Source organism: Drosophila obscura, unplaced genomic scaffold (assembly GCF_018151105.1).
Source record: "Drosophila obscura isolate BZ-5 IFL unplaced genomic scaffold, ASM1815110v1 contig_1, whole genome shotgun sequence".
NCBI lineage: Eukaryota > Metazoa > Arthropoda > Insecta > Diptera > Drosophilidae > Drosophila > Drosophila obscura.
Genome location: NW_024542679.1, coordinates 7,389,763 through 7,416,107, shown reverse-complemented (window position 1 = coordinate 7,416,107; position 26,345 = coordinate 7,389,763). Strand labels below are relative to the sequence as shown.

General features: G+C 46.0%; 5 protein-coding genes across 7 annotated transcripts; 3 read left to right on the top strand and 2 right to left on the bottom strand.

The window, feature by feature from the left end:
* Positions 1-91: 91 nt before the first annotated feature.
* On the top strand, positions 92-5,227 carry LOC111072225. The gene is given in 9 exon segments (XM_022363952.2): positions 92-134; positions 1,517-1,945; positions 2,690-2,744; positions 2,746-3,276; positions 3,344-3,458; positions 3,685-3,910; positions 3,973-4,150; positions 4,212-4,348; positions 4,407-5,227. Coding segments are annotated over 9 exon segments (1,845 nt in total). The 3' UTR covers positions 4,538-5,227.
* On the bottom strand, positions 5,209-6,331 carry LOC111072228 (enoyl-CoA delta isomerase 2-like). The gene is made up of 3 exons (XM_022363953.2): positions 6,277-6,331; positions 5,790-6,213; positions 5,209-5,728 (listed from the first exon to the last, which is right to left on the bottom strand). Exons 2-3 carry the CDS (start codon positions 6,183-6,185, stop codon positions 5,339-5,341), a joined length of 786 nt encoding a protein of 261 aa, XP_022219645.2. The 5' UTR covers positions 6,186-6,213; positions 6,277-6,331; the 3' UTR covers positions 5,209-5,338.
* A 1,546-nt stretch (positions 6,332-7,877) lies between these two features.
* On the top strand, positions 7,878-9,006 carry LOC111072197 (enoyl-CoA delta isomerase 2-like). Its single transcript, XM_022363898.2, has 2 exons — positions 7,878-8,455; positions 8,517-9,006. The coding sequence occupies exons 1-2, from the start codon at positions 8,063-8,065 to the stop codon at positions 8,904-8,906; spliced, it is 783 nt and encodes a 260-aa protein (XP_022219590.2). The 5' UTR covers positions 7,878-8,062; the 3' UTR covers positions 8,907-9,006.
* Positions 9,007-11,153: 2,147 nt separating this feature from the next.
* Positions 11,154-25,172, top strand: LOC111072185 (protein ECT2). 3 transcript variants are annotated; one of them, XM_022363882.2, is made up of 11 exons: positions 11,154-11,409; positions 14,568-14,781; positions 18,996-19,131; positions 19,209-19,315; positions 19,382-19,631; positions 19,809-21,305; positions 22,525-22,656; positions 22,721-23,080; positions 23,144-24,196; positions 24,262-24,417; positions 24,484-25,172. In XM_022363882.2, the coding sequence occupies exons 1-11, from the start codon at positions 11,379-11,381 to the stop codon at positions 24,613-24,615; spliced, it is 4,068 nt and encodes a 1,355-aa protein (XP_022219574.2). In that variant the 5' UTR covers positions 11,154-11,378; the 3' UTR covers positions 24,616-25,172. The 3 variants fall into 3 exon arrangements, with proteins under 3 accessions (XP_022219574.2, XP_022219576.2, XP_022219575.2); XM_022363884.2 differs by lacking the exon at positions 19,809-21,305 and having other exon boundaries at positions 24,484-25,164; XM_022363883.2 differs by lacking the exons at positions 11,154-11,409; positions 14,568-14,781 and adding an exon at positions 17,794-17,878.
* A 17-nt stretch (positions 25,173-25,189) lies between these two features.
* Positions 25,190-26,250, bottom strand: LOC111072188 (eukaryotic translation initiation factor 4E1). The gene is made up of 3 exons (XM_022363887.2): positions 25,790-26,250; positions 25,531-25,718; positions 25,190-25,457 (listed from the first exon to the last, which is right to left on the bottom strand). Exons 1-3 carry the CDS (start codon positions 26,119-26,121, stop codon positions 25,297-25,299), a joined length of 681 nt encoding a protein of 226 aa, XP_022219579.2. The 5' UTR covers positions 26,122-26,250; the 3' UTR covers positions 25,190-25,296.
* Between the last annotated feature and the right edge of the window lie 95 nt (positions 26,251-26,345).

The following is a 26,345-nucleotide window of genomic DNA, read 5'->3' as shown; positions in this document are numbered from 1 at the left end:
ACCAACCAATCATCCCTCATGTTATGGCCTCTCGATTACCATAAATCTGAGTCTGCAAACTGGTCGAAATCGACAGTGGCCACACGCTGCAATGCACTTTGTGACACTCTCCCAGGAGATGCTGGTCCTCGGGGGTGGGTTGCTATTGGGGCAGGTTTCTCTGTAGGTGAAGGTTTCTGGCACAACTGGCGCCGCCTGGTGTGGATATACCAACTGCTTCTTATTTACAGCTGACAGAACTGCTTCCTATTTACAGCCGATGGAACTGCTTCTTATTTACAGCCGATGGAACTGCTTCTTTTTGCTTTGCGATCTGCTTGTTTTCCTCTCACAGGTAAACTGCTTGCACTGATACAACTGCTTTGGGCGACTGCTTCGCCTTAATCTATTTCGGACTTCAGACCGCAGGGGTAGAAGCTTCTCCACTCCGAAATTGTAGCAACCAAAATCCACCAAAAAAACAGGAGAAGAACTTAACGAAAGGAGGACATGCGCAAAGTCTGAATATGGTGGTGAAGAGCAGAGCTGTCTTTATTGTGAAGAAGTGAATAACGACACGAAGTGCAGAGGACTCGGACTCTGCGTCTCGGGGACATCAACAACAATTTGACAAGCATTCCTGCCTCAATTCCGACCCGACGACCATTCATAGGCGAAGTGTAACGGCGTGCTGACGTTCCTCCGTGCGTGCCGGATGCTCCGACGAATCGCCCACTGGCAGCTATACGACGATATACGTGATGCAGTTGTTCGAAGCGATTCGTTCCGTTCTCCACCCGTGTAAATCCCCGTGTATACCGTGCGTGTTCTACGACAGGGTTTTCGGTCTCGTCGCCTTGTGTGGCATGCAACATGAGCAAGTGGATGAGGAATGCATGAGGCAAAGCCAAAAGGCCCCGTGCACTGCCAGTGATTGAGTCTCGTCCTCGATGCATTCCCTGACAATTGAGTGGCGCTTCCTTGATCCGCATTATAGTCCCGCGTGTGTGTCCCAAAGCAAAGCTAATAATCCAAATCGAATCCCGGAATCCGTACCGGAAAGTGTTCTCCTTCGAATAAACCGAAATAAAGTAAAGTAAAGTAAAGTAAAATAAAATAAAAGGGAAATGGAAATGGAAAACTACATTTTAGTTAACGATCGTTCCTAGAGCATGTAAAGCATAACATACATATATTAACTTAATCAGCTAATCAATAAGCAGTAGGGAGAAAAGTTGCAGGAGAAAGTTGCTCCTGTCCCTAAGTGAATTTATCAAGTTGATATTTACGTGATTCCGCCCACGGGGCGCCCGGACAAACAAATGGCAGAAGTGCGTGAGAGCCCAAATCGTGTGCCAGATGAGCAGTAGGTGACCCCCAGACGGGGTTAGACGAGCAGACCCCACACAGAGCAGAGCGTTAACTCCCAGTCCACCAATGCAGTTGGCCAAATGTGCGTTAGTTAGTGCCGATTCCAAACGGGGATTACAGATTGCAAAATGCGTTTGAATGAACCAACGAAAATAGCGCCTCCGAGAACTAAATCGAAGCAAGCCACAGGAACAGCCACAGGAACAGCCACAGCCAGCCAGTCACACCACCCCATCGATCTCTGCGTCCACGCGACCAATTGAATGCTCCGTGCGCAATCTGATCCGGCTGTTCATCCTAACCACAACGATCATGGCCAGTGGCAGGGCCATCGGTAGCGGCCTGGTCCAGGCCAATGCTGTCTATGAGGCCGTCAATCGGCCCGTCCAGGGCGCGGATCCCTATGGCTATGTCGCCCCCGAGCAGCTGGACGAGCTGCTGTTGGACGCCACAGTGAAACTGCCCGCGAGAACCACAACCGCAGCAGCACTGGCAGCAGCACTGGCAGCAGCAGCAGGAGGAGAAGGAGGAGGAGCAACCACTGCCACGCCCTCCGCGGACCACTTGCTGTTGACCACGTGGCAGGATAGTTACGGTAGGGAAAATAGCAAAATTGTTACTTGGAAATCAGTCACCCAACGAGGGGCGGGGTCCATTATTATATAATTGCTATTCAATGGAAGGCTGAAAGAATACTTGGAACAAATTGGATATAAGTAAATGTATATTGGAACTGCACTGAGCAAAAAATAGATACATTTTCATAGGCTTTAAATATTTTTAAAAAAATATTAAATGGATACTAAAAATGTATCTAAAATAAATTATTCCATGAAACAATTTGATACACAAAAAAAAAAGTTGGTACTCGTACATAATGTGATTTAGGATTTTTTTATAGGCAAACTAAATAACTAAATCCCAAAATCGCTAACATTCCAAAAATATTATTATTAAACCATTTAACTAATGCTTTCGTTTGTGCCTATTGAGTGCCCAATAAATCATACAATGAATTGTCCAAATTTGTTTCTATTGTTTTCTCACTGCATTGTGGATAATGTTCCTTTATATAGAAGTGATTATCGCCCAATAAGTGAAATTGGTTTGCCTCCAAAAATAGGTTTCCTGATTCCCTGATATTCCAAATTTATTATTACACATAGCCGACCCCTTCCCGGCAGCCCCGCCATATTTTGTGGGGAAACAAGAAATTAGCATAGACCCTTCAGACAGACACTCAACCACACCCTCACGCCCACACTTTCAGCCCCCCGAATGGGTGGCCATGTCATCAATTCTTAACTTTCCCCTTTTCCTTTCTCTTCGTCGGAAGCAGATTCGAATGAAATCGATAACTCCTATGCCGTTGCCGCTGCCGCTGCTGCTGCTGCTGCTGCCTGCAGATGGGACCAGCGTAGCCTTTAAGGCCGATGTGGAGCCCGATTACGTCATAGATATGGGCCAGACATCGACAACGGTGGCCCCCAGCTCCCAGACAGTCACAACGATCTTCGAGCAGCGGCTGCTGGGACGGTCCCAGGATATGGAGTCCCTGTCGCTGCAGGCGGACGGAACAGGCGCCACAGCAACGGCCAAGGGTCCGCTGTCTGAGGCACCCAGTCGAAAGAACTCCCTCAGCAGAGACGACATGACCTTCCAGCAGATTGGTAGCCAAAAGATAAATGCCTTAATGCCGGCCACTGCGGCGACAGACAGCGGCGGAAGTGCCGCCACCAATGCGAGCAATGCGCCGCCCACAGAACCCGCAAGGAACAGAACCAACAACGTTCGCACTTCGGCGGTGAGGGTGGACGGCAACAGCAAGCACTCGCTGCCCAAGGGCCAGAAAACGGATGCGCCCATGCTCAACTACATCTTTGACACGTTCTCGGCGGCCAACAAGCACCACCATCACGATCAGAGGTAAGTTTGTCCTCGCCTCGGAAGATGCCAAGATGTATTCTATAATGGGCATCTGTCCGTCTCACAGATATGGACCGCATTTCGAGGACGCACAGCGTTTGGGCCAGTCCACGAATCTGACCGTGCAAGCGGGCTCCAGCATCCACTTGAACTGCAGAATTTCGCTGCTGCAGGATAAGACTGTAAGTGCAACTGGCAAGGAGCCATTTATTAGGTTTTTACCAGCGTTTGAGGCGGCAGATTCTCACTTTTAAAACTCTGCTTAAAAAAATTCGTGTAAATTCACGACGTTTTTTTATTATCAATTAAAAAGTGCATCGATGGCACTGCATCGATTAGCTATCATTATTTGAAAATATGACAATGCCCCATGGTGAAGTACATAATGAAATATATGTACACATTTAGGTCTCTTGGGTGCGACATAATACGCAGGACGAGGAAAACGCGCTGGATCTGCTGACAGTGGGCATGCACACATACACGGGTGATAAACGCTACAAAATGGAGTTCCAATATCCCAACAACTGGCGACTGAAGATAACCAATGTGAAGAAGGATGACGAGGCCATCTACGAGTGCCAGATCTCGACCCATCCGCCCCGCCTCATACAAATTAACTTGCATGTGAATGGTAAGTACCCCGCAAGGCGATACACAAATTGGAAGTGAAGTCACTCGAGTGGTTTGGCACAGCTCCCAAAGTGATGATTGTGGACGAGGTGGGAGATCCGTTGCAGGAGAAGTACTACGAGATCGACTCCACGCTGCAGCTGTCCTGTGTGGTGCGCAACGTGGCCATGACCAGCTCCGTGGTGTACTGGAAGCACATCGACGATGTGCTCAACTACGACGTGACACGCGGTGGCGTGAGGTGAGTGGGCGGGAATAGAGAGGGAGAAAGAGAGAGACTTAACGATAATCCTGGCTTGCAGCGTCAAAACCGAACTGATGGAGGATGGAGCCAACTCCACCCTCTCCATAGCGAAGATCAGCAAAACCGATTCGGGGAATTACACCTGTTCGATCAGCGAGTTCCAGAACTTTACCATTGTGGTGCACATTCTGAATGGTGAGGCTCCATCCGGAATCCCCGAGTGTGGGTAAAACTATTTCCTTTCCCTTTGCAGGCGAGAGCTTTGCGGAGCTGCACCATGGCGGGGCAGGAGCGGTACAGGCCACGTGGCAGCATCTGGTGGCGCTGCACTTCCTAATGCTCATCCTGCTGGCCGCGTGTAGACTTAGGGCAGAGTTTAGGTAAGGTTCCCAGTTCATTTTTGATAGGCTAAGCGAGTGGCCGGAGTGGGAGGAGCCTTCCTACGTACACATAAACTTTTTGTTGAGTAATTGTAAAGATTTTGAATTTGATTGGAGCCCCGGGGGCACAGGAGAGTTATTAGAAATAACTAAAAAAAAAAATTAAATTATATAAGAAAAGAGAAAACGCAGCCTAAGTTAAACTCCAAGCGATCGCCGTGTGTACCAGCTATTATAGATATGTTTCTACGTCTATCATCAATTTGTACATGAGCAGGAGCACGCCTAGGATTAAGATTAGTGTTTTAGGTAAGGTGGTACAAGGCGCAGAGGCCAACGAATTTCCCTAGCAGAACGACACGTGTACGGTGGTCTGGTCTGGCCTAGATCTAGTTGATACAGGAATGTAAAGCAGCATTATGTGTAAGTCACCAGAGGAGCAGCATCAGCAGTTCAGTTCATTTTGGCTTAGTGCTGGGATATGCAGAAGAACTCCTGCGGAGACTATTCAATGTGGAACTAACTATAAAGTGCAATACAGTCATATACATATTATACACACACACATACACATACACACAAGCAAGCGATCGACTAAATGATATGTTAATAAACGAATACTCGTATGTACGACATAATAAAGTGAACTATATATGAGTGCAAAGTGAATTTAGAGCAGCAGAGCCTGTTTTAAATTTAAATTTGATAACACCACACAATATCGATCTATCGTTCAAAACGCGATATTCAACCCATCGATATAAAAAAATAACAGCTGTTTTTACAAGGTAACTATGTTAACAAATTACAATTTAGATTTGCGTGTGGCAAAGTCCACAATGGCCTGAATGAACTCGTCTCCGTGGAAACGCTTGAGGAGCTCCGTACACTCGGCATCATTGGCCTTCAGGAGGTTCGCCAGGAAGCCCTCCTTGATCAAGCGTTTTCCTTCCTTTAGAGAATTCGGTGGCAAAGTGGAAAACTCGCGCAGCTTGGGCCAGACCACGGAGTCCAGCTCCTCGGTCTTGTAGACGCGCGACACAAAGTTGAAATTGTACGCCTCGCCGGAGGTAAGTTTCTCGTTGAGGAGCAGAATCTCCGAAGCTTTGGAGCGACCAAGAATCATGGGCAGCAGAAAGGAAGAGCCGCCCTCTGGGACGAGGCCCAGTTTGGTGAAGGGAGTGTAAAAGTATGCCTGAAAGGGATAAGAGCTGGCTGTTTAGAGGCGGCTATTGAGGTGCAAGATTCAGACTTACCTCCTCTGCACACCAGGTGACATCGCTGAGGCCCACAATCGTGGCGCCGATGCCAATTGCCGGTCCATTTACCAGGCTAATCACAATCTTGTTGCAGTTTATAAAGCCCAGCACCATGGTTTTGAATATTTCATTTCCCTCTGCGAGATATGTTTGGATGTCGCCCGTTTGGCCACTTGGGGTTAAGTCATTTCCAGCCGTGAAGAAGTCACCCACGCCGGTCACCACCACGATTGTCACGTCTGCATCATCGTTCACTTCACCCAGGACCCGAGCCAGCTCCTGGTATGATTCACGATTTAGGCAGTTCTTTCTTTTGGGATTGTTGAATTTGACAAGCAGAAGCTTGTCCTGCTTCTCCACGAGCAGCTCCTGGTACCCTTGGTATGCTGCCATCTATCTTTGTACTGGTAATTGCAGTTATCTTGAGCAAGTGGATGACAAAGTCCAATTAATGTGCTATTTGTTGTTACCGCCATCGGATTACCTTCGTGTAAGAGTATGAGTGTGTGTTCATATAGAGTATAGAGATGAACGTATCGTACTCTGGTATTTTTAAAGTCGCAGTTCACAAAACATGACTGCCTGTCCCGATTTACATCGATCTGGCAATACTAGAGAGTACCACAAAACATGAAAAATATCGAGGGGTGCACATGAATTTTTCAGTCTGGCTTTAGCTTGAAATTGTTTAGAGAGAGAGAGAGAGAGCGCTCTAGAGCCGCTCAAGTAGGCACACATACGCACTTGCTGGTTCTGTGTGTTCTCACACATGGCGCTTGCATATGGCAATTGAAATTGTATGAGCGTTGCGCATCTTATTATTATATCGGAGGATGCCATGCCAAGCCAGGATGAACACGAACAGGATACCAAGCCATGCCAGTGCAATAATCAAATGGATTCCGAACGGAACAATCAGGATGAACAGGAACGGGATACATTGGTACAGCCCAATGAAGATGTGGCACCTGCAGACATGGTAGACATAGAGTCGGTGACCACCGACCAGGATGACACCGAATCAGCGTCACCGTCCACAATGTCGACACCGTCGAAGTCCTTATCAGCGAGGACCACATCACATGCAAATGCTTCCGGTGAAGTAACCGAATTCGTAAATCTCTACTCCATTCTATGGAACACAAAATAAAAGGACCATGGGAGACAAATGAGCCACACCGATGAGCGAGTAATTGCGTCGATGCCGCCATAGCGCAACTCGTCCTCGCGATATTATCGCACCGGAAAGTCGTTCGGCAAACACCTCATGCATCGCCAATCGCACACGAAAGCGCACCACAATCGGTGCGCCAAAGAAGTAGTCCACGCAAGTGCGAATCCATATGATTTGATGGACATACAGCATTTATTTTTGTTTAGATAATATCTATCATGGCAAGGCCATAATAATTTTTTTTTGTTTTTTTTTTGTTAATACTATGCAGTATTTATCTTCAATTCAAGATCTACTAAAAAAAAAATGAAATGAAGGAATTTTAATTAAGTTTTTAAAACAAAAACTTGAAATTGCGAAAATTCGCAAAATAAAATATTACGAAGAACAAATGAAAAAAAAAATTTGTTTAAATCACACGCAAAGCTCTTATCAAATATAATTATTGCATATTTTTGCAATAACGGGCTCCTTTACAATTCTGTACCCATTCGAAAATCTAAAGTGGGCAAACAGATTGTATTACAAATTTCGACGAGCAGCAGAATACAAGCGGCATATAAATGAAGTATTCTGTAAATTCATTCAATTAGCTTATATTTAAAATTTTTTAAATTAAGTCATATCAAGTCGACTCAAAGGGCAGATTATTTTTAGAAGTAATTCTTCTAGTCTAATCAGATAGCGGCTCAAACAAACAACAATAAAAATGAGATAACACAGCATTAATCGGACTTTGTCAGTCACTTGCTCGAAAGCACTGTCAAACACAGTACAGCAGCGATGCCCAGGCCCATTGCCCACGGAGCCCATTTGTAGGAAACCAATTCTTGTGTGCATACACAGTTTGTGCTGTGTACCAACATACCGAAAGCCCAACACATGCAAACATATTTGTGTGTATGCGATCCCCAGCAAAAACCGGTTTTGTCTCTTCTCTGATTCGCTCGCAAGCAAAAATTACGGTAATTTTTTTTGCCTTTGTTGTCTTTTCATCGAGTTTGCACTGTTCCTTTATTGGTATTTGTGTTTTTGTTTGGGAGTATTGGTGAGTGCCCAGCCGTAAGCTGACTTTTGGCATCGCTGCAGTACAGAGATGAAGTACCAAGGCTACCTGGAGCTGCTCGTGGAAAAGCAGGACAAGCTTCTTGTGGTGAAATTCAACAATCCCAAAAAGAAGAACTGCCTGAGTCCCGTGGCCTACAAGGAGCTGGCCCGCGTGCTGGGCGCAGTGAACAATGATGCTGACGTGACCATAGTTGTGCTGACCGGGGTGGGCGATTTCTTCACGGCTGGAAAAGATTTATCCCAAAGTGGCAAAACGGACAATCTCACTGAGTACCTCGTACAGTCAAATGTCGTATTCAAATTCATGGTCCAGAGCTTTATAAACTGCAAGAAGATCGTCTTTACCCTGGTTAATGGACCTGCGATCGGCATCGGCGCCACGATTGTGGGCCTCAGCGATGTCACCTGGTGTGCAGAGGAGGTAAGTCTGAACCTTTCACCTCAATAGCCGCTGCTAAACAGCCAGCTCTTATCCCTTTCAGGCATACTTTCTCACTCCCTTCGCCAAGCTGGGCCTTGTCCCAGAAGGAGGCTCTTCCTATATGCTGCCCATGATTCTTGGTCGCTCCAAAGCCTCAGAAATGCTCCTCCTCAACGAGAAGTTGTCGTCCGCCGAGGCGTACAATTTCAACTTTGTGTCGCGCGTCTACAAGTCCGAGGAGCTGGAGTCAGTGATTTGGCCCAAGCTGCGCGAGTTTTCCACTTTGCCACCGAATTCTCTAAAGGAAGGAAAACGCTTGATCAAGGAGGGCTTCCTTGCGAACCTCTTGAAAGCTCATGAGGCTGAGTGCAAGGAACTGATCAATCGTTTTCATGAAGAAGAGTTCTTGCAGGTCATAAGGAACTTTGGAAAACGCAAGTCAAAACTATAAAGATTTTTGTTTCTTGTAAGCTAATGGTTTTGGAGTTGTATATGAGTTTAGCGCTTAAGTTGTATCAAATACTATAAAATACAAAGATGTTGCACTGGGAGCAAATGTTTGATGCTTCATGGTACGGCGCGCGGGCTAATTCTTCCATTCTCTTTTAGGCTAGCCTTTGCATCTGTTTTCGGCTTCGTCAATGCCAACAAGGTCTGAGTCAGGGCCGACTAGCGTTGGCCCCGGGAACAGATAAATTTTGTTGAAAAAACTCCAAATAATGAAAAAAAAATATAATAGCCACTGCGAAAAATATAAAATAATGAAACAAACATTAAATTTATAAGTTTTTATTTCAAATGAAAAAAAGGGGAGCTGGCGTGAAAAAAAAGAGGAGGAGATGGATGTTTGCCCCGGGCCCGGTTGAGGGTTGATGCGGCCCTGAATAGGTAGAGTTTGATTTTAAAGTTGTTATTTGTTTGTATTGTGTGTATTTGTATTGTGGGGACTCAGCCGAAAAGAGGTGGAAAAATTAAAAAATATTTTATGAACGCTTTGATCAAAATAAATGTACACATCTAATAGAAAATGTTTCCGAGCTTTTGCGAATCTAATTTTCACTCAAAGTTGAAAATGATTTGATTCTGACTTACATCGATCTGGCAACACTAGCAACGACCGCTAAGCTTGAAATCAGCTGCGAGTTATTCAGTTCCGGTATATTCTTCGGTATATTATGAAAGATATATTTCGGTATATTTCTAAGGGACAGGCGTATATTTAATCCATCAATGCACGGTCACACTGACGCCTAGTTTTCAAAGCATTCGCAAAAATTCGTCGAAACCCACCCGCCACCATAGAGCTGTGAAACGATTGATAGTTAAGTCATCGAACGTTTTGAATGTTTTAAAAAAACAATCGATACCATCGTGATAGTATCGGGCTCAACTAATTATTACTAAAAAATGCTATTAAATGCTATTTTTTAAGCGAAATAATACAAAGATTGTTAAAAATAGTTTTTTTTGTTGATATTTACTGGTTACTAACTAACTAGCTATTTTTTTCTCGGTATATTTACGGCATATTTTGAAAATGACGTTTCCAGTCTCACTCGACAAAACAAATCAAGTGAAATATTTATTTTTCCACATATTAATATTTTTTTGAAAATGACCGCTAACTTCATTTAGCGCACAAAAAATACTGACAAAATTTTCTCTCTTTTCCGAGGTGAAGAGAGCGCTTTCGTGGTGTGAGCAACATGTTTTGCATATGGAATGAAGATTCATTGTTTCGTCATTCCATACGCGATACATTTGATTTGTATGGGAAAAATTTCAGCAACATCTGGAAATGCATAGGCAGCATTGTTCTGCAACTTTGGCACGAAATGAGTTTGAACCTTTTTATATAAACAATGCAATAAAAAGGACTTCTGAAAACTTGCCAATCTTGTAGAAAATTTATGTATCTATCGGATAAAATTATTTGTTTAGGGCTGAGAGGGCCAACTAGCTCGTAATATTAAACGGAATATCAAAATCGAGGAATACCAACGTTGAATGTTTTGAAAAAAACAATCGATACTACGTAATAGTATCGGGCTCAAATAATTATTAAAAAACCATTGAAACCTTTTAGGAACTAGTCCCTTGTAAAAATTAGATAACACCTGTCGATTTGTTTGCAAATTTGTCTTCGTATTTTATAGCAGCCAATCCAAACATATCAAAAGCGCAACGACTGTAGCTCGATACTATCATGATAGTCTCAAAACCATCGATAGTAGAGGCTAGCAGCAAAATATCGATACTATCTAGTGCCCTCTTTGGTTTGACGCCTCTATTTCAAAGCATTCGCAAAAATTCGTCGAAACCCACCCGCCACCATCAAACTAACTAAATTAGTTCTCTAGGCTAACCAGAAAGTGAAAATTCTGAACTAATTTGTTTCGCGGATGCTACGTAAACGAAAGAATATCTGCAGATTATCTCAATAATCGAAAGATACATATACACCGCAAGGCACAGCTGGGCAACAGGAGTGCGAGTGAGACGAAGACGAACCGGACGTGCTTGGCCGTTGAATTTTGATTTTTAATTCCGACGCGCAGCCGTGGCGCGTACTTGCATGGTTAATCTCTTAGTTGTGGCAATATTTTTTGAACAAATTCCGCTGTACTAGCAAGTGTGTGAATAATATATAAAAGGCTGAACTCGCCCTTCGCCTCTCTGTTCGTGTCGCCGGCTGTTCCCCCTGTGTGTTTGTGTGCTTGTGTATTTGTGTATTTGCGCGCCGCTTTTTAATTGAGCAATTGACAAGAAATATATTAAACAAAACGATTCCCTGGCAATGGGCGACTGTGAAAAATGCATGAATGGAGTAGTCACTAATTCACGAAATTGACGCTTAGCATATTCCGATTTTGTGCGTTTGTTTGTGTTTCGTTTTCGTGTGCGTGAGAGTTACTTTATCGAAATGGAAACTATAGAAGAGCAATCAAAATGCGGTGAGTACTTGGAGGGGAAAAGGGAGAGAGGGCCAACCAGCATCTCCTTTCCCTCTTCCCCACCCACCCCACATCAAACAACGAAACGCATCATTTATTTTTCAATGTCGCCAGAGGTATTTTTATTAGGGTGCAGAGTAGGGGAGTCAAAAGGGGAAAGTAAAACCACAGTCGGGGCCAAAAGATCCTCATAAAAAATGTCGCTAACAGCAAATAAACATATATATCCATACTTGTGCACATACATACTTACAAGTACATACTCACTGGCCAAAAAAAAAAAAAAAAAGAACAGCCATGGCAGCGCGTCAGGGAATTTTAAGCTTTTATTTTCTGAATTTATTTCTGTGTAGAATATATTTATCGCATAAAAAGAATTCTTGTGTGTGCAAAATGCGGTAGGCCCCTCACCTCACTTCACCCACCGCCGGCACTGTACCGTGGTACGGCAACACTTTCATGCGCCCAAGGCAGGCGTATGAAAAGGAGAGTGAAACAACAACAAAACAGCAGCAGTTCCTTTTTAACAAGAACAAGAATTTAAAATCTACTGACAATTTATCTGCACGGCTTGTTTCAAGCCAGACACCACTGGCCTTGGCTACCTCCCTCAGGTAAAGGATCTCTCTTCCTGTGTTAGAGTGCGTGTGCGAGGAGTGCAGTTGCGCTCGCTCAGTTACTGTCCCTTGAATTTCCACCCCTCCGCTCGGTCTCTTCTACCTATTACACATGTTGAAAAGGCGCCGATATTCAGTGTAGAGGCGTCCTTCGTGTCGTCTGGCTCAATGTTTTTACATGCCATAAAGTTCTGCTCTGCCTGCTGTCTGTCTCTAGGTTCTCTGCTCTGCTCTGCGCTACGTCAAGGCTTACTCTCCTCATAGAGATGCGTAATTTTATTACAAGATCTTTCATTGCTGAGTCTCTTTCTGTTTCTGTTGTTTGGCAAAAGGCTAAGAACAGAACAGGCCAGGCCAGGCCGCCCACAATCCGCCACCCTCTTCACACAATTCTTCACTTGGCTTTTTATTTTTTAAATGCCACTCATTGAGGCTTCATCAGGTTTCTGGCAGGCAGCCAAAGAGATCAGAAAACAGCAGAAAATAATAACGAAATTCGCTCAGGCAGAACGGAGGCAGAAATTCCCAAAAGGCGAAAAATGGTTCCCATCGCAGAGGGAATCCTGTGGCACCACCTGTAAGGGCCATTTTTGCATGCCACATTTTTCCATTGCCGTGCCCTGCCCTTTCATGGTGGACAAGAACACCTGTGGCCATGCTAAACAGTTTGTACGAGGAGTTCGCACGATTCTCGACTTTAGTTACAGTTCGGTGCTTGATGCCTGAGCATCTGGTTTGGAAGAAGCAACATGTTGCACATCCCCGTTACGCGGCTCTCCTTCGGCTGCCACAGCACATACTGCAACGGCAAGAAATTGGTTACGGTTCAGCGGCAGACAAAGCTCCGGCAGACGGCCCTCTGTCAGGTGTACGAAGATTTTACAGGTACATACGAGGGTGTAACCCTCGCAGGCTCTCAGGGGTTGACTGTGGGATCAGTGAGGGTACAAATTTAAGCTGGGTTCGGGTTGAGAGTTTACCCGAGAATCGCACAAAAAATAAACGTTCTCAAAAATGCAGAGCTATTTCCATGGAAAATCGCATGAGCCACTCGCGGTTGGTATTCATAGAATTCCTGATCGTAATTAATCGTTATCAATGCTAAATGCTAAAAATTGTTCTTAATTGTTGTGACAGTTCCCCAGCCTCCCTCCCTCCCCAATGAATCTCTGGGCGTCTGCGAACAGAATTCTCTGATGAACGAACTTCAAGATTCGACATTCCTTAGTTATTTCTGTCCAGATTTGAGATACTCCAAGCCTTTAAAGAATTTTCCTAGTCCATAAATCCCCGACCTCCATTAGGGGCATTTGTTGCTGTTGTTTTCGGAAATGCATTGCTGGAATTATTATCCATCTGGAGAACGACATCAACAACACAAGAGAGATTCTCCTCTTGCCGCTCCCTCAGGTTTTTGCTTTTGGTTGGGGATCTTCTGCACTGTTCCTGGACTTTGCCTCAATTGCACAAGTGGCGAATGTCTCGCCAGGGCACAAACACAAATGCAGATGCAGATGCAATTGGCATCGGTTACAGCTGCACAATTCTGGATAAAATTAATGCCACAAAAGCTGCCGCATTTCTCTCGTCTCTGCCTGCCTCTTTCTTTTTCCTTTCCTCGCCCATGTCGATTGGGGGTAAATGATTTGCACTTGAAAACGTTTTCCAGAGTCCCCTCCCCGCATCGTACTCTTGTACTTTGGTTCTCTGGTTGGGTGGGTGCCGTCCTGCCCTCATGTGGGTGGCTGAGCTAAAAGCCATGCCCCTTGCCGTTACCTCCTGTCCCTCTCTCTCTGCTGGGCTGCCTCTCTTGGTTCTTCGGCACAATTAAAATTGATGTCAACAGCTCACAATTTGTGGGGTTGCGTTCTCCTAATGATCGACAGCCCATTGCTGAGGATTCTTCTGTCCCCACCGCACAGCACAGCCCACATTGCCATTCTCCTCCTACGTTTTCCCGCTCTCCCCCTCCTCTCCACGGCCTTGTGTGTGTGTGCATTCTAGTTGTGTTGTGCTTTTTGCTGTTCTATTCTGTTCTGTTTCTTCTCTCTATTTTGTTTGTTTTATTTTGCACAAATGCCTGCTCCCTTCCTCTCTCCCTCCATCTCTCATTGTCCGTCTGTCTCTGTACCGCACACTCAATTGCATAAACAAACAAATCCACACAAATTTTGCTCTAAATCACAACAAAAACGTTTCCCAGTATGTACCCTGTAAAATAGAGTTGCACAGGGGTGGACCAGGTCCGAGATGAAGCATGATATAGGTGATATAGAAAAGTGTATAAAATATGTTGACTGTAACAGAGTTTGCATAACAGCATTTGAGTGCTGCAATAGACAAGACAGATCAGCTTCTTTAGGGTGTAAAATAGGCCCTGCCAGCACCTGTTTGCATTCAGCTGCAGGGTATCATCGAGTATATCCCATACCATACCAGAAATTCGTATAGATTGGTTTGATTTATGTGCGACATGCACTTATGTACATATGTATGTATGTAGAATACTCATATCTGATTCGTTTCTCTATCCCTACACAGAGATGTCCATTACAACGCTGCCCACACGAATCTGCCTGGTGGGGAATGCTGGCCAGGATGGGGACACGCTGCTGGCAGCCGAGCGCTTCGGCCTGCCCGTTATAACATCTAACACGGGCCTGGACACCGCCGACGACAAAGAGTGGCGGACATTCTACGTGGTAGAGGACTTTGACGGCGACAGCTTTCAGGCGCTGCACAAGCAGAAGGAATGGTGAGTACTAGTCGTGCCTGGTGAGTCTGCGGCTATTATTAGCCGCCACCCGAGAATAACAAGAGCAAGAGTCAGAGTGTACTGCTTAAATTAGACACAAATCTGTCACATGTGCTCCCAAAAGAGTTCCATAACCATCGTCCGCCGCCTCAACAAATTGAATTTGAAATCGAGACACACGCGTGCTGCGCTGCTCTGCTCCTCTTTCTCCAACGGATCCTAACAGATGACAGCGCGTCATTCGCCATGCGCCGCAGTTCTTAAGTTCCATCAAGTCCAAACTCCGTCTGCCGCGGTTACTCTACAAAAACTCTCTTACATACTCTCCCTTACGCACATGCCGCGAGCGCTGCTTCATTAGTGTAGCAATAATTGAGACTGGAAGGGCATGCGATAGTCGCCTTTGCGTCGTTTCTGTGGCTACAAATTGTCAAATTTGAAACTTGCGCAACCGTTTGGTGGGTCTTTTTCTGTCGCTCTAAGTATTGTATGTGGGCTCCGTTATTTTTTTTTTGCACGCTTGATTAATTTGCCTGCTGCGTAGTAATTCTCACTACGCTACACTACACCCTCTCCTCCAGCAATGCGCTCTCCCTCATAACTTTTGGTGATTCTTTAGCTTTGGTTCAACATTTATTTATGAGCATTTCTGTTTGGAGGTCACCGAATGCGTGGAAATTGTTATGGCCTAGACATAGACATAGAGAGAGAGAGAGGAGAGGGGCTTGGGTGGCACAGGAAGATGAGGTGCTGTTGGGTGGTTTTGTGGCTGTGTGGCTGTGTGGGTGGGCGTCTGTTTTTCCTTTTCATGTTCTCAACACTTTTACACCCTGTAAGGGAAATCTGCAGAAGCGGAAGAAGCGCTCGTTCCCCCCATTAAGAATTATTATTTATTTCGTAGATTTTCATTCATGTTTCGCCGATCCGTTCGTTTTGTTATTGCAAATATTCTACATTTGATTTGCTTTGTTCGGTTTTTCGGTTGTTTTCTTTTAGCTTGTTGCTAATTATGTTTCTGTGTCTCAACTTTTCATGCGAATGTGTTTTTTATGGCACTTGCCAAAGTTGTACAAGTTTTATTTTCGCTTTTTGGTACCAATTAAGAAACAAAAACATGCATATTTCTGGCTGGAATTAAATTCTGTTTATCAATTGGAATGGAAACTACCGCGAAAACAACGTAGAACATTTATTATTTGCAAAGAGATTTGCTTATTCTTTTCATAAATATTTACCAAAGAATAGTTTGATTTTGTCATTAGAATGCTAGACAATTGTACATAGAGCACCGTTCAGAGCAGTGAGGGTACGAAATTATTGCACAATTCTGATCAAAAGATTTGGAAAGGGGAAATCGAACAAATGTAAATGAGGAATTCCCAGGAAAACTGCGAAAAACCCAGAAAAGCACTTAACGGCCACTTAACCTCCTCCGCCCAAAATGATGCCACAAACAAGATAGATACAAAGAGAGAGGGAGAGAGAGAGAGATAGATAGAGATTAATTGTGTTTACCAGTGGATAAATATATATATTTGAATCTGAATCATTGAGGAATTCGGTATGGCAAATCCCCCATTTCGATGATCCATTCATTCGTTTGGGAAATGGGGGAAGTCGTTGCCTATTTTGGCAGCGAATATAAATAAATGACAATTTCAGATAAAACAACTTTGCGTCTTTCTACAGAAATCGAAAATGAATCGTCTTTTGTTTTTTTATTTATTTATTATTTATCTATTTGTTTCTCCTACTGGGAGGGAAGAGTGAATTAATGGCTGGCCGGCGGAGGTGGGTTGGGGGGCATTGCAGCAATCTCTTGGCGCCAAGATTCTATAAAAATGCGAACGAACGATGTCAAATCGTATGGAGAGTGTATAGAAGAGAGTGTTGAAAGCACCAATGAAAATTCCTACCATACAAAAAAAAAAAAACAAAACAAAAAAAACCATATAACAAATAGCAAAAAAAAAAACCAAAAAGAAAATCAAGAAAATGAGGAAAATAAAATGTATATGTAAACAGTTTTATTAATTCATTTTATATGAAATGAGTTGTGGCTACAACAAACCGAGAAATACAAAAAGGAATACGAATATATATATAAAACTTATAAGTTTCGATATATACATATATATATATGTTGATATATATGGCAGATTAATTGAGGCAGAACACAGAATGGGAACGGGTCCGCGAACGACATGTCATTGACTGTTCAATAGTTTTGACCCTCGCAAAGTTCGAGTGCCACTCGGAGGGTGGGAGCAACAGCCAAAGATCAGCGCACTTTACAATGGAGAGTGCCCCTTTGCCACATTCATCATGCCATCTGCCCCCTAGAACTGGCCTGCTCCTCCCTCATTGTGGAGGCCAATCCATTGCGATGCGATGGAGGAGGCCCTCCATTGTTGGCGCGTGCGATGCGCATTTCTATGCCTTGACTAAGCCACAAGAGCAGCCAGCCAGCAGGCTTTTCCTTGAGTCAACTTTGAAAATTATTTAATTATTCTTGGGAATTTTGTGAAATATTTGTTTGTCTCTGTTTCTCTCTCTCTCTCTCGGGGAGATTCCAACTGTTTTGGCTTAAGATTTCTTTGTGGATTTGTCACCGGTCTGGTCTCTCTCTCTCTCTCTCTCTCTCTGAGAGATCTCTCTTAAGAATGTTTCACACATTAAGTGGCAACAAGAGCAAGAGCCACAGGAGGCAGAGGAGGCGCGGGTGGACAAGGCATTTTCTATTTCCATTTTCTATACGCTCACACTCTGCTGTCGCTGCTGCTGCTGCTGCTGCTGTCTCCATCGTCCCCATATCGTTTATTCAATCATTTTTCCCCAGCAACGAGTGCCAGTCGCTGTAGCAGTTGTATTTGTTTAGTTGTTCTGCTCGGATACGGATTGAATTATGTTGGAACTCTTGTGGAACAGCGAGCCGCAGTAGATGCCACGACCTATACACACATTCCGGGGCTGAATCAGTGGTACAAGATCCAAGCACAAGTGACAACAGTTAACAGACAACAGAACCCCGTAGAAAGAACGATTCGTTCGTTTGGCAGTGACAAATATTTGTGCATATGGAAGTCTTCCTTTGTTGGTAAGGAAATGCCACGGAAATGGAAAGTGTGATTGTGACTGTGACTGTAATATGATATGTAAGATGAAGGCAGTGCGGGAAGTCAGTAAGATGAGTGAAAGTCAACAGGAAGTGCAACACGAGAAAAGTCCAAGAAAGTGAAAGATCAAGTGAAATTGAGTTTGCAAGAGAAATGCTTTTCTCTGTTAGACATTTCATTGTGAAAAAGTCTTTGGAGATCAAATTGGAATGGGTTCTATGAAGCACCCCCAAGTGGAAGATTGTCCAGAGTATTCCTCGCAATTTCCACAAATAAATTATGAAGAATTTCCCCTACGGCATTACTCAATTTTCGGGTGTACCGCAAATTATTTTTGCCATTCCGGCTATCATTACACGCCCTGATGGGGGTTGTGAGAGACAGATGTACTCGTAAATTAAATGGTGCTCATGGGGTAGAGGGGGGCATGCTTCAAAAATGTATCATAAATAAACGCCACATCACACATCACACATCGTGCATCATACGCCTTGAACGCCCGCCCACTAATGGGAACGAGATGGGAACAATGGTCGAGTGGCGGCTGCAGGCAGCGACTGTACTTCCGCTCGATGATTCCATACCGATTGATTTGTTTATAAAAACTTCCGGCTTCTGCCAGATGAGAAGGGAGCCGGAGGATTGGCTGCAACTGCCGAGGACAACAGCCGGCTGTCGATGTCCGTTGGGGTATAAACAACAGAAAAAGCCAAAAGGAGGTGGGCACACTGGGGTTGGGTTGGGTGTGGGGAGGAGCCATCATCCGAGTCAAAGTTCAATATATCTCGCACTCGCCGCACACAAATTGAAATCAATTTCTCGCGTCAGTTGTGCCCCAGAGGCAGCCGCCAAAGCGACCGACCGACTGATCGATCTCCGCTATCGGTAATAACCGGTACCCAACCGATTCACAATTGAATCACGACTACTGCGCAAGGTCACACTGGCAGCCATAAAAGCCCCGCCTTGCATAACTCAAAAGTGTGCCACATAAATATTTAATTTTAATTGTCTCGGGATCCGCTCTCTCTTTCGTACCCCCTCCTCCTTTATCTGCATCTGCATCTATATCGGAATCTGCAACTGTTTCTTCTGCAGCATTCTGGGTCCGCCCGCTTTGAAGTACGCGGCAGAGATGAAACAGACGCTGGGCCACAACTCGCGGCCCATTTACAACTATGCGATGCGCGGCGTGGTCACTTGCTTCACGGGCATACGAAAGAAGGACGAGCTGGTGAGTAGATCTCCCTTAGTCTCTACATCGCGCTGGAGTATACACCAATTCAATCCCCGTGCTCTCTCCTCCCGCAGACAAAACTGGTGCACCTCATCCACTCCATGGGCGGCTGCATTAAGAAGGACATGAACCCCAAGACAACGCATCTGATTTGCAGTCACAGTGGCGGCGCCAAGTATCAGTGAGTATCAGCCGTGAATCCCCAACTCCCTGGCGCTCAACCTATATTTATCTTCCCCTCCTGTAGGTACGCCAAAACCTTCCGCTTGAGCGTTGTGCGTCCTGACTGGGTGTATGCTGCCTGGTCGGATCGCGATACCCTGGAGTTCGATGCCACGCAGGAGTGCTTCACCAAGACCCACAAGCTGAAGGCGTTCGAGGGCCAGAAGGTCTGCTTCTTTGGCTTCCCCGCCGAGGAGCACCAGCACATGGTCGATGTGCTGCTGGAGAATGGCGGTGTCTGCGTCGATCTGAAGGATCCCGAGTGCTCGCATGTTGTGAGTGCATCAATCCATCAATCCGCCTTCCCGTAGAATAGGCTTTCCTCCCAATTCCCTTCCAGAATGTTGGCGTACTCTAGTGCATGCCGTAGTGCTATTTGTTTTCCTCTTAGAATGCCTCATTTTTAGCCACGAACATGAACTAGCCTTAAACTCCACGTGTCTGTCTTCCAGGTGATGCCCAATACGGGCGCTGTACTTACAAGCACTAGCACTAGCACTAGCACTGATACTAACCCAACCGCAGGCAAGAGCACAGGCTCAGGCCTACCACTAACTAACCCAGAACCACAAACCACAACCCCCACCACTGTCGGTGGGGGCTCAAGCTCCCCCCACACACCCACATCATCGCGAGGTAGCGCGCGGGCAGGCCGGGCAGCAGAAGGCAACGAAAACATTGATGAGGTGCAGATGGATAGTGGAGGAGGAGGAGGAGGTGGCGGAGGACGAGTAGAAGGAGTGTTGGAGCAGGCCCTGGAAGAGAAGGAGAACGAGAGCGAGAACCAGGACGAAGATGAAGACGAAGACATACATTTCGATGAGCGCCTCTTTGTGGAGACTGCAGCTATCCAAATGGCTGGCGATGATCAGCTGCCCGAATCGGACGATGACGAAGGGGATCAAGGTGGGGCCTCTGGGGATGTCCAGGGCAGCACTCCAAAGACAAGCAAGCCGCGTATCAGCCTCGCAGCGGGCACGCCCATCAGTAGTTCCCCGGAAATTCAAACGGAAGCAGTGACGATGGGACTGGGGCTGGACCTTCGCAGCCACACCCCCAACATATCCCCCATCCTAAGGCCCATTGATGAGTGCGACATGGAAACGGACGATCTGTTCGAGGAGGAGGCGGTGGAGGGCATGGAAACGGGCGCCCCTGCCACTGAGAATGATCTCAAGCGTAAGCGCGACAGCATCGACAATATATCGCTAATGTCCGTGGACTCGTGCGCCCTGCCGGGCAGCACCAAGAAGCCCAAGCTCACCCGCACCGGTTCCATCTCGCGCACCCTTCGTCGCTCCGTAAGCTTCGTGGCGGAGCCGCTGAAAAATGTGCTGCGGCCGCGACGCAGCTCGATTGCGGCAGCGGATGCGTCCACCATTCTGGGCAGCGAGGCGGCCGACGACTCCTATTGCTCGCTGGCCTCCTCCATCAGCCTCACGCTGAACGAATCGATCAGGAAGCCCGTCAAGGAGAAGTTCCGCAATATCTGTAGCCGCATTACCAGAAGCAACAGTCGACGAGGCGACAAGGATCGTGATCATGATCTCGAAGGCACTCCCGAGTGCTCCAAATTACCGCCGCCTATGGACAGCGGCTTCAAGACTCCAAAGGCACCCAAGCAACGATCCTCTGCCACTCCGAAAACCTCCAAGCGCCTCTTCGGCCCCGTCTCCGGTGTCGTGTCCGCCCTGGCCCTCACTAGCGCTCCATCCCCCAGTCCCCAGCCCCCTTCCAAACTGAGCTGTGATACCAACGACACCTCATCCACATCGACATTGACTTTCTGTGCTGCTGCTGCTGCTACTGTCGTCACCGCTTCATCATCATCATCATCATCATCGTCTTCGTCTGCAGTGGCTGCTGCTGCTGTTGAGCACAGCGCGGTTCAAGATATTAAAGAAGAGTCCCCCAAAGGGTCGACACAGAGACGCGAACCCATGCAAATGGTATTATAAATGTGTAACTTGTGGATACTTTCCCGATCTTTCTATCTATGCACTTTTTATGGGACAAATAGGCATTTGAAACGGCAAACGAATGGAAGATATCTTAGGGATACATGTGTTGTTTTTTTTTTAAGTGTGAAAGTTTAATATTTCAAGAAGTTTACGCGTACAAAGGGTACTCCTTTTCCTATGTTTAATCATTTTCAACATTTATTGTACTTTTTTTTTGAGGTTTGCCTTCCCCCGCCCCACCCTATCCACTCATTCCTCTCTCCCAGATTTTTTTGTTAATTGTTATTTAATGTTTAATGAATGTTCATAGCTTAAGTCTCAACATCTAATTTGGTGCGGTGTCTGTAATTTCTGTAAATAATTTATTTATGGTTTCGTTTGGTGTCTGCTACTTTTACTCCTACCCACCTCTCCACTCCACTCCACTCCACTCCATTTCTTCCTCCACTTCCATAGCCAGCGCACAGAATCACACAAAAGAGCGGCACAATAAGTAAAGACCAAAGACAAAGACAAAGACAGTGACAGATCCAACAGACGTACAGACACATTCCTCGTTCAGCTTGAATAAATGTTAAAAAAGGCCACCACCATCCAAAAAAGTAGATAAATAATAGGAATCGCAGAGTCTAATCCAAACACACAAAAAAAAAAAAATATTTAAAATTTCATTTGGGTGAATTATTGTTTTTATTTTTGCTTCATTTACCCGAGTATTTGCACAAATGTTTTCCTTCCCTCTCTCTGTCTCTCTCGATGGATAAACAATTTGCATTTGCCTCCATTCCATGCCATTCCGTTTGCCGTTTCAAAGTGTTGCCTGCCCCCCCACCCCCAACCCCCCAAAGAAAAATGTGCACTAAAAATGTTTTGTTTGGCCTTTTTGCATTTAATGAATGTTTTTAAAGTTCAGGAATTTATTGTGCCTGCTGTACCGCTGTGCTGCTGTGCTGCTCTGCTCTGCTATTCTTTCCTCTCCATCCATCCATCCATCCATCCATCCATCTTATCTATATCCACCGAGTATATAGATTGACTGCTTGATTGAGTTTGCGTATATTTAAAAATTTGCCTCGAGGCAGACCAAAACAAAACATTTTTTCTGTCCGCATTCCTCTTTTCATTTCATTTCAATTTGTTTCCCCCCAAACGAATAATGTGAATAAATCGCCCGAAATTAATTGAATCGATTTAATCGTTCGTTCAGGTGGTTGACGAGCACACGACCGTCGCGAAGCCCGATCCCAAGAACTATCACTCGCACATCCTGAAATCAGATTGGTTCTGGTATACCATACAGAATGGCTATGCCAATGAGATGGACTATCTGTTTGGAGATGTAAGTACCCACATATGTCTACGCCTACGTCCGTATCTTGTAACCATTTGTCTTCCCTGGCCAGTATTTGGATAGCATTACGAATACACCGAATACAGATCGTCGGGACTCGCTGCCCGTTAGCTTTAACAAGAGGAAACGCAAGCGTTTATCGCAGCGCATTCAGCTCGAGGGCACTCCGCTGGGATCGGGCAAACGACGCTCCTCCGTGTCGGATGCCGGCCTCCTCTCCGTCTCCAACAGCCTGTTCGACTGCACCACGAGTCCGGACAAGCTGCTGGACGGCGACGACAAGCTGCTGCTCCACGCCGAACCGGAACCCATTGATGGCACGCCAGTGAAGCGATCCATGCGATTCAACCACTTTATGGACTTTTTCACCACAGAGTCCAACTATGTCGGAATACTGGATACCATTTTAAATGTAGGTGCATCCCGTACTTTCCCCATCCCCATTCTAACCTGTACGTGTTCCCCTTTTGTGTAGCTCTTTAAAAACAAACTGGAGGAACTGGCCGAGACCAATGATCCGCTGCTCAATAAATCGGAAATCAAATCTGTGTTTGGCAACTTTCTGCCCATCCACGAGGTGCACCAGAGCATGCTGGAGCATCTGCGGAATCTGCACGCCAACTGGCGGGAGGACTGCCTAATCGGGGAGATCATCATCCGGCACCAGGAGGAGCTGATCAAGGCATATCCGCCCTATGTGAACTTCTACGAGCAGATGAAGGAGCAGCTGCAGTACTGCGACCGCGAGTACCCACGCTTCCATGCCTTCCTAAAGATCAACCAGACGAAGCCCGAGTGCGGCCGCCAGAGTCTGCAGGACCTGATGATCAGGCCAGTGCAGCGGCTGCCCAGCATTAGCCTGCTTCTGAAGGACATTCTGAAGCACACGGGCAACAGCAATGCGGATCACGAGAGATTGGAGGAGGCCCTGAAGGCCATCAAACAGGTGACCCTGCACATCAACGAGGACAAGCGGCGCACCGAGTCGCGCATGGCCATCTTCGATATATTCAACGATATCGATGGTTGTCCGGCGCATCTCGTCAGCTCTAACCGCAGCTTTATCGCCAAGTGTGAGGTGAACGAACTGTCCGACTCGTTAAGCGGGCGGGGGGACAGCCTCCTGCTGTACCTCTTCTCCGATTCCATCGAGTTGTGCAAGCGACGCTCGCGCGGCTTTAACACCGTCAAGTCACCCAGCACCGGCAAGACGCACAAGCACCTCAAGCTGATATCCCTCAACACGATACGCTTCGTGATCGACATCTCGGACAGTCCGCGTGCCTTTGGCCTGCTGCTGCGTGGCGACAAGGAGAAGCTCTACACGTTCACCATCAGCGACGAGGAGACGGACAAGCACAGCTACCTGAAGAAGCTCTGCAACCAGATTGCCGCCCACACGTGCCGCACGGATGCGGACAAGCTGCTGCTCTGCCGCTTATCCCAGGAGCTGGACGTGGACATCAGCGATGTGAATGTCAGTACGCTGAGCAAGGCCTTCAAACTGGCAGCCAAGACGCGCCTAAAGGTGGGTTTCTCTCTCCTACAGAAGGGAAATACACTTACTGATGCTCTCTCTCTCTCTCTCATTAGGTGGGTCGCGCCTTCTCCTTCAACAAGACCCCAAACAAGCTGAAACGAGCCGTTTCCACAATGATGACCTCGCCCTTTGGCAGCACAAACTCATTGACGCCCTCCTCCCAGCTCGCCCAGATGCGTTTGGCTGCAAACAGCTGCAGAAATATTAATGTAAGTAACTGCTGAGCTGCTCTAAAGTGATCGCTTGCTAAGAGTTTTCTGCTGTTGTTTTCACAGGAAGTGGCCGATGAAGACGATTGCTCCAGCATGAGAAGCAGTTCGCCATCGACGCAGTCGGAAACATTGGTGGTGCCGCCAATGTCTGTGCAGCCCACGCGCAAGAACAAGGCCGTTGTGGGTCGCATTTAGAGTCGTGATCGACTCACAATTTCTGTATTCCATGCCTCAACGCATCTTCGAATTCGTAATCTCAGAGAAACACACACACATCAAATCAGAAACAGAGCAGAAAACTAATTGTTTAGTTGTAATTGTAGTTTGTAAATGTATCGTTAAGTTTGTCGCTTGTCGATGAGCAGCAGCAGGTGGCAAATGTTGAAGCGTTTGCCGTCTTCAACCATCGAATATGATTATGACCGATTGAACGATCCAACCTGTAAATAGTACACCCTCTCGAGATATTATTATGTTATCCGTAAACCCGTAGTCGTAAATCGTGAGTGTACCCCCCAACCCCATCCTCCCCTACACAATCGTAGAATAGTGTCTAGAAATCTAGAAATCGCATTTTCGAGTTCACGAACGAGATCCGAATTCCTATCCGTCGATCGATCGATTGATTCGAAGGGATTTCGGTTGATTTAGATTGCCCCGACACACTGCAACACACACTGCAACAAGCTGTGAATGTTTACTGAGTAAATTTTATAAAAAAAATATTAATTTTAATAATTAAACAATAATTTTACACAAATGGCTGGCATTTCTTCTTTAAATTTTAATTGTAATTTTATATCGCAAACAAATTTGGCATATATATCGAAACAGATCTGAGAGGGGGGCGTGGCAATCCAATACCCTTCCCTCTTTTCAAACGGTGTAGATCGACTTGACGCTCGAATTGACCTTGCATATGGCATCCGAGTGGAGCTGGTATTGCAGATTGTTCGACTGCAGATGGAGGAACTGCTTTAGCTTCTGGCCAATCTCGAGAATGGCCAATTCATTGCTCCCATTGGCAGTCCAAACGGCTGGAAGAGGAGGAGCAGGGGCAGCACTAGCGTGCATGGAAATATATATGTGTATGTGATTTCTGGCACTTACAGATCTTATTGTTCTTGGCCCGAATATTGATGACTGCACCGCAGATCTCCTCAGAGTTATCGAAGATGCGCGCCGTCATCATGAGGAGTATATCCAGCCAGAGGCGATCCAGTTCCGCCTTGGAGCTCTTGCTGACGCTGATCAGCCAACGGCCTCCCTTGCTGTTGGCCTCGTCCTCCCACATGGGTCTTCGGAAAGAGGGTCAAAGGAGTGAGCATTTATTTAGATGGGTGGAAACGGATGATGGATTGTGTCCTACTTGATGCCCAGCTTGAACATGGAGTAGTCGCATCCCACTTTCAGCTCCGATGGTGGCCTGATGGTGTAGTACAGGCTCCAAAAGGTCTCCACACTGTCGATCTTCGCGACTTCGTTGAGCATGTCCTTCCAGTGTTTGGTGCGATCGTTCTCCAAGTACCACAGCGTCCACACGTTCTCCAATGGGTGTCGCACGTGTCGTGGTGATGACCCATCGGTGTCTTTTACCTCCTCCCCCGCAGAGTCGTCATTCTGTTCCGTTGGCTTTTCCTGCTGCTGCGTCGGCGAAGTCTCCTCCACGCCGGCTTGAGCCACTTGAGCACTGGCCATCATCTTCTTTACAGAACAGCACAGAACAGAATTCCAACCAAAACCAAAACTTGTATCGAGTGTCAAGTGAATAATTTCCGGAAATTAAAAAGAAACTGATTCAAAATGGGAAATGTCCGACATTAGACTGGAACGTATGTCAATCAACATCAAGGGGATGGATTGAGGCAAGAATAGCAGACTACTGATCTACTGATACTAGTTGTACGTTGTAGTAGTTCGTTTCG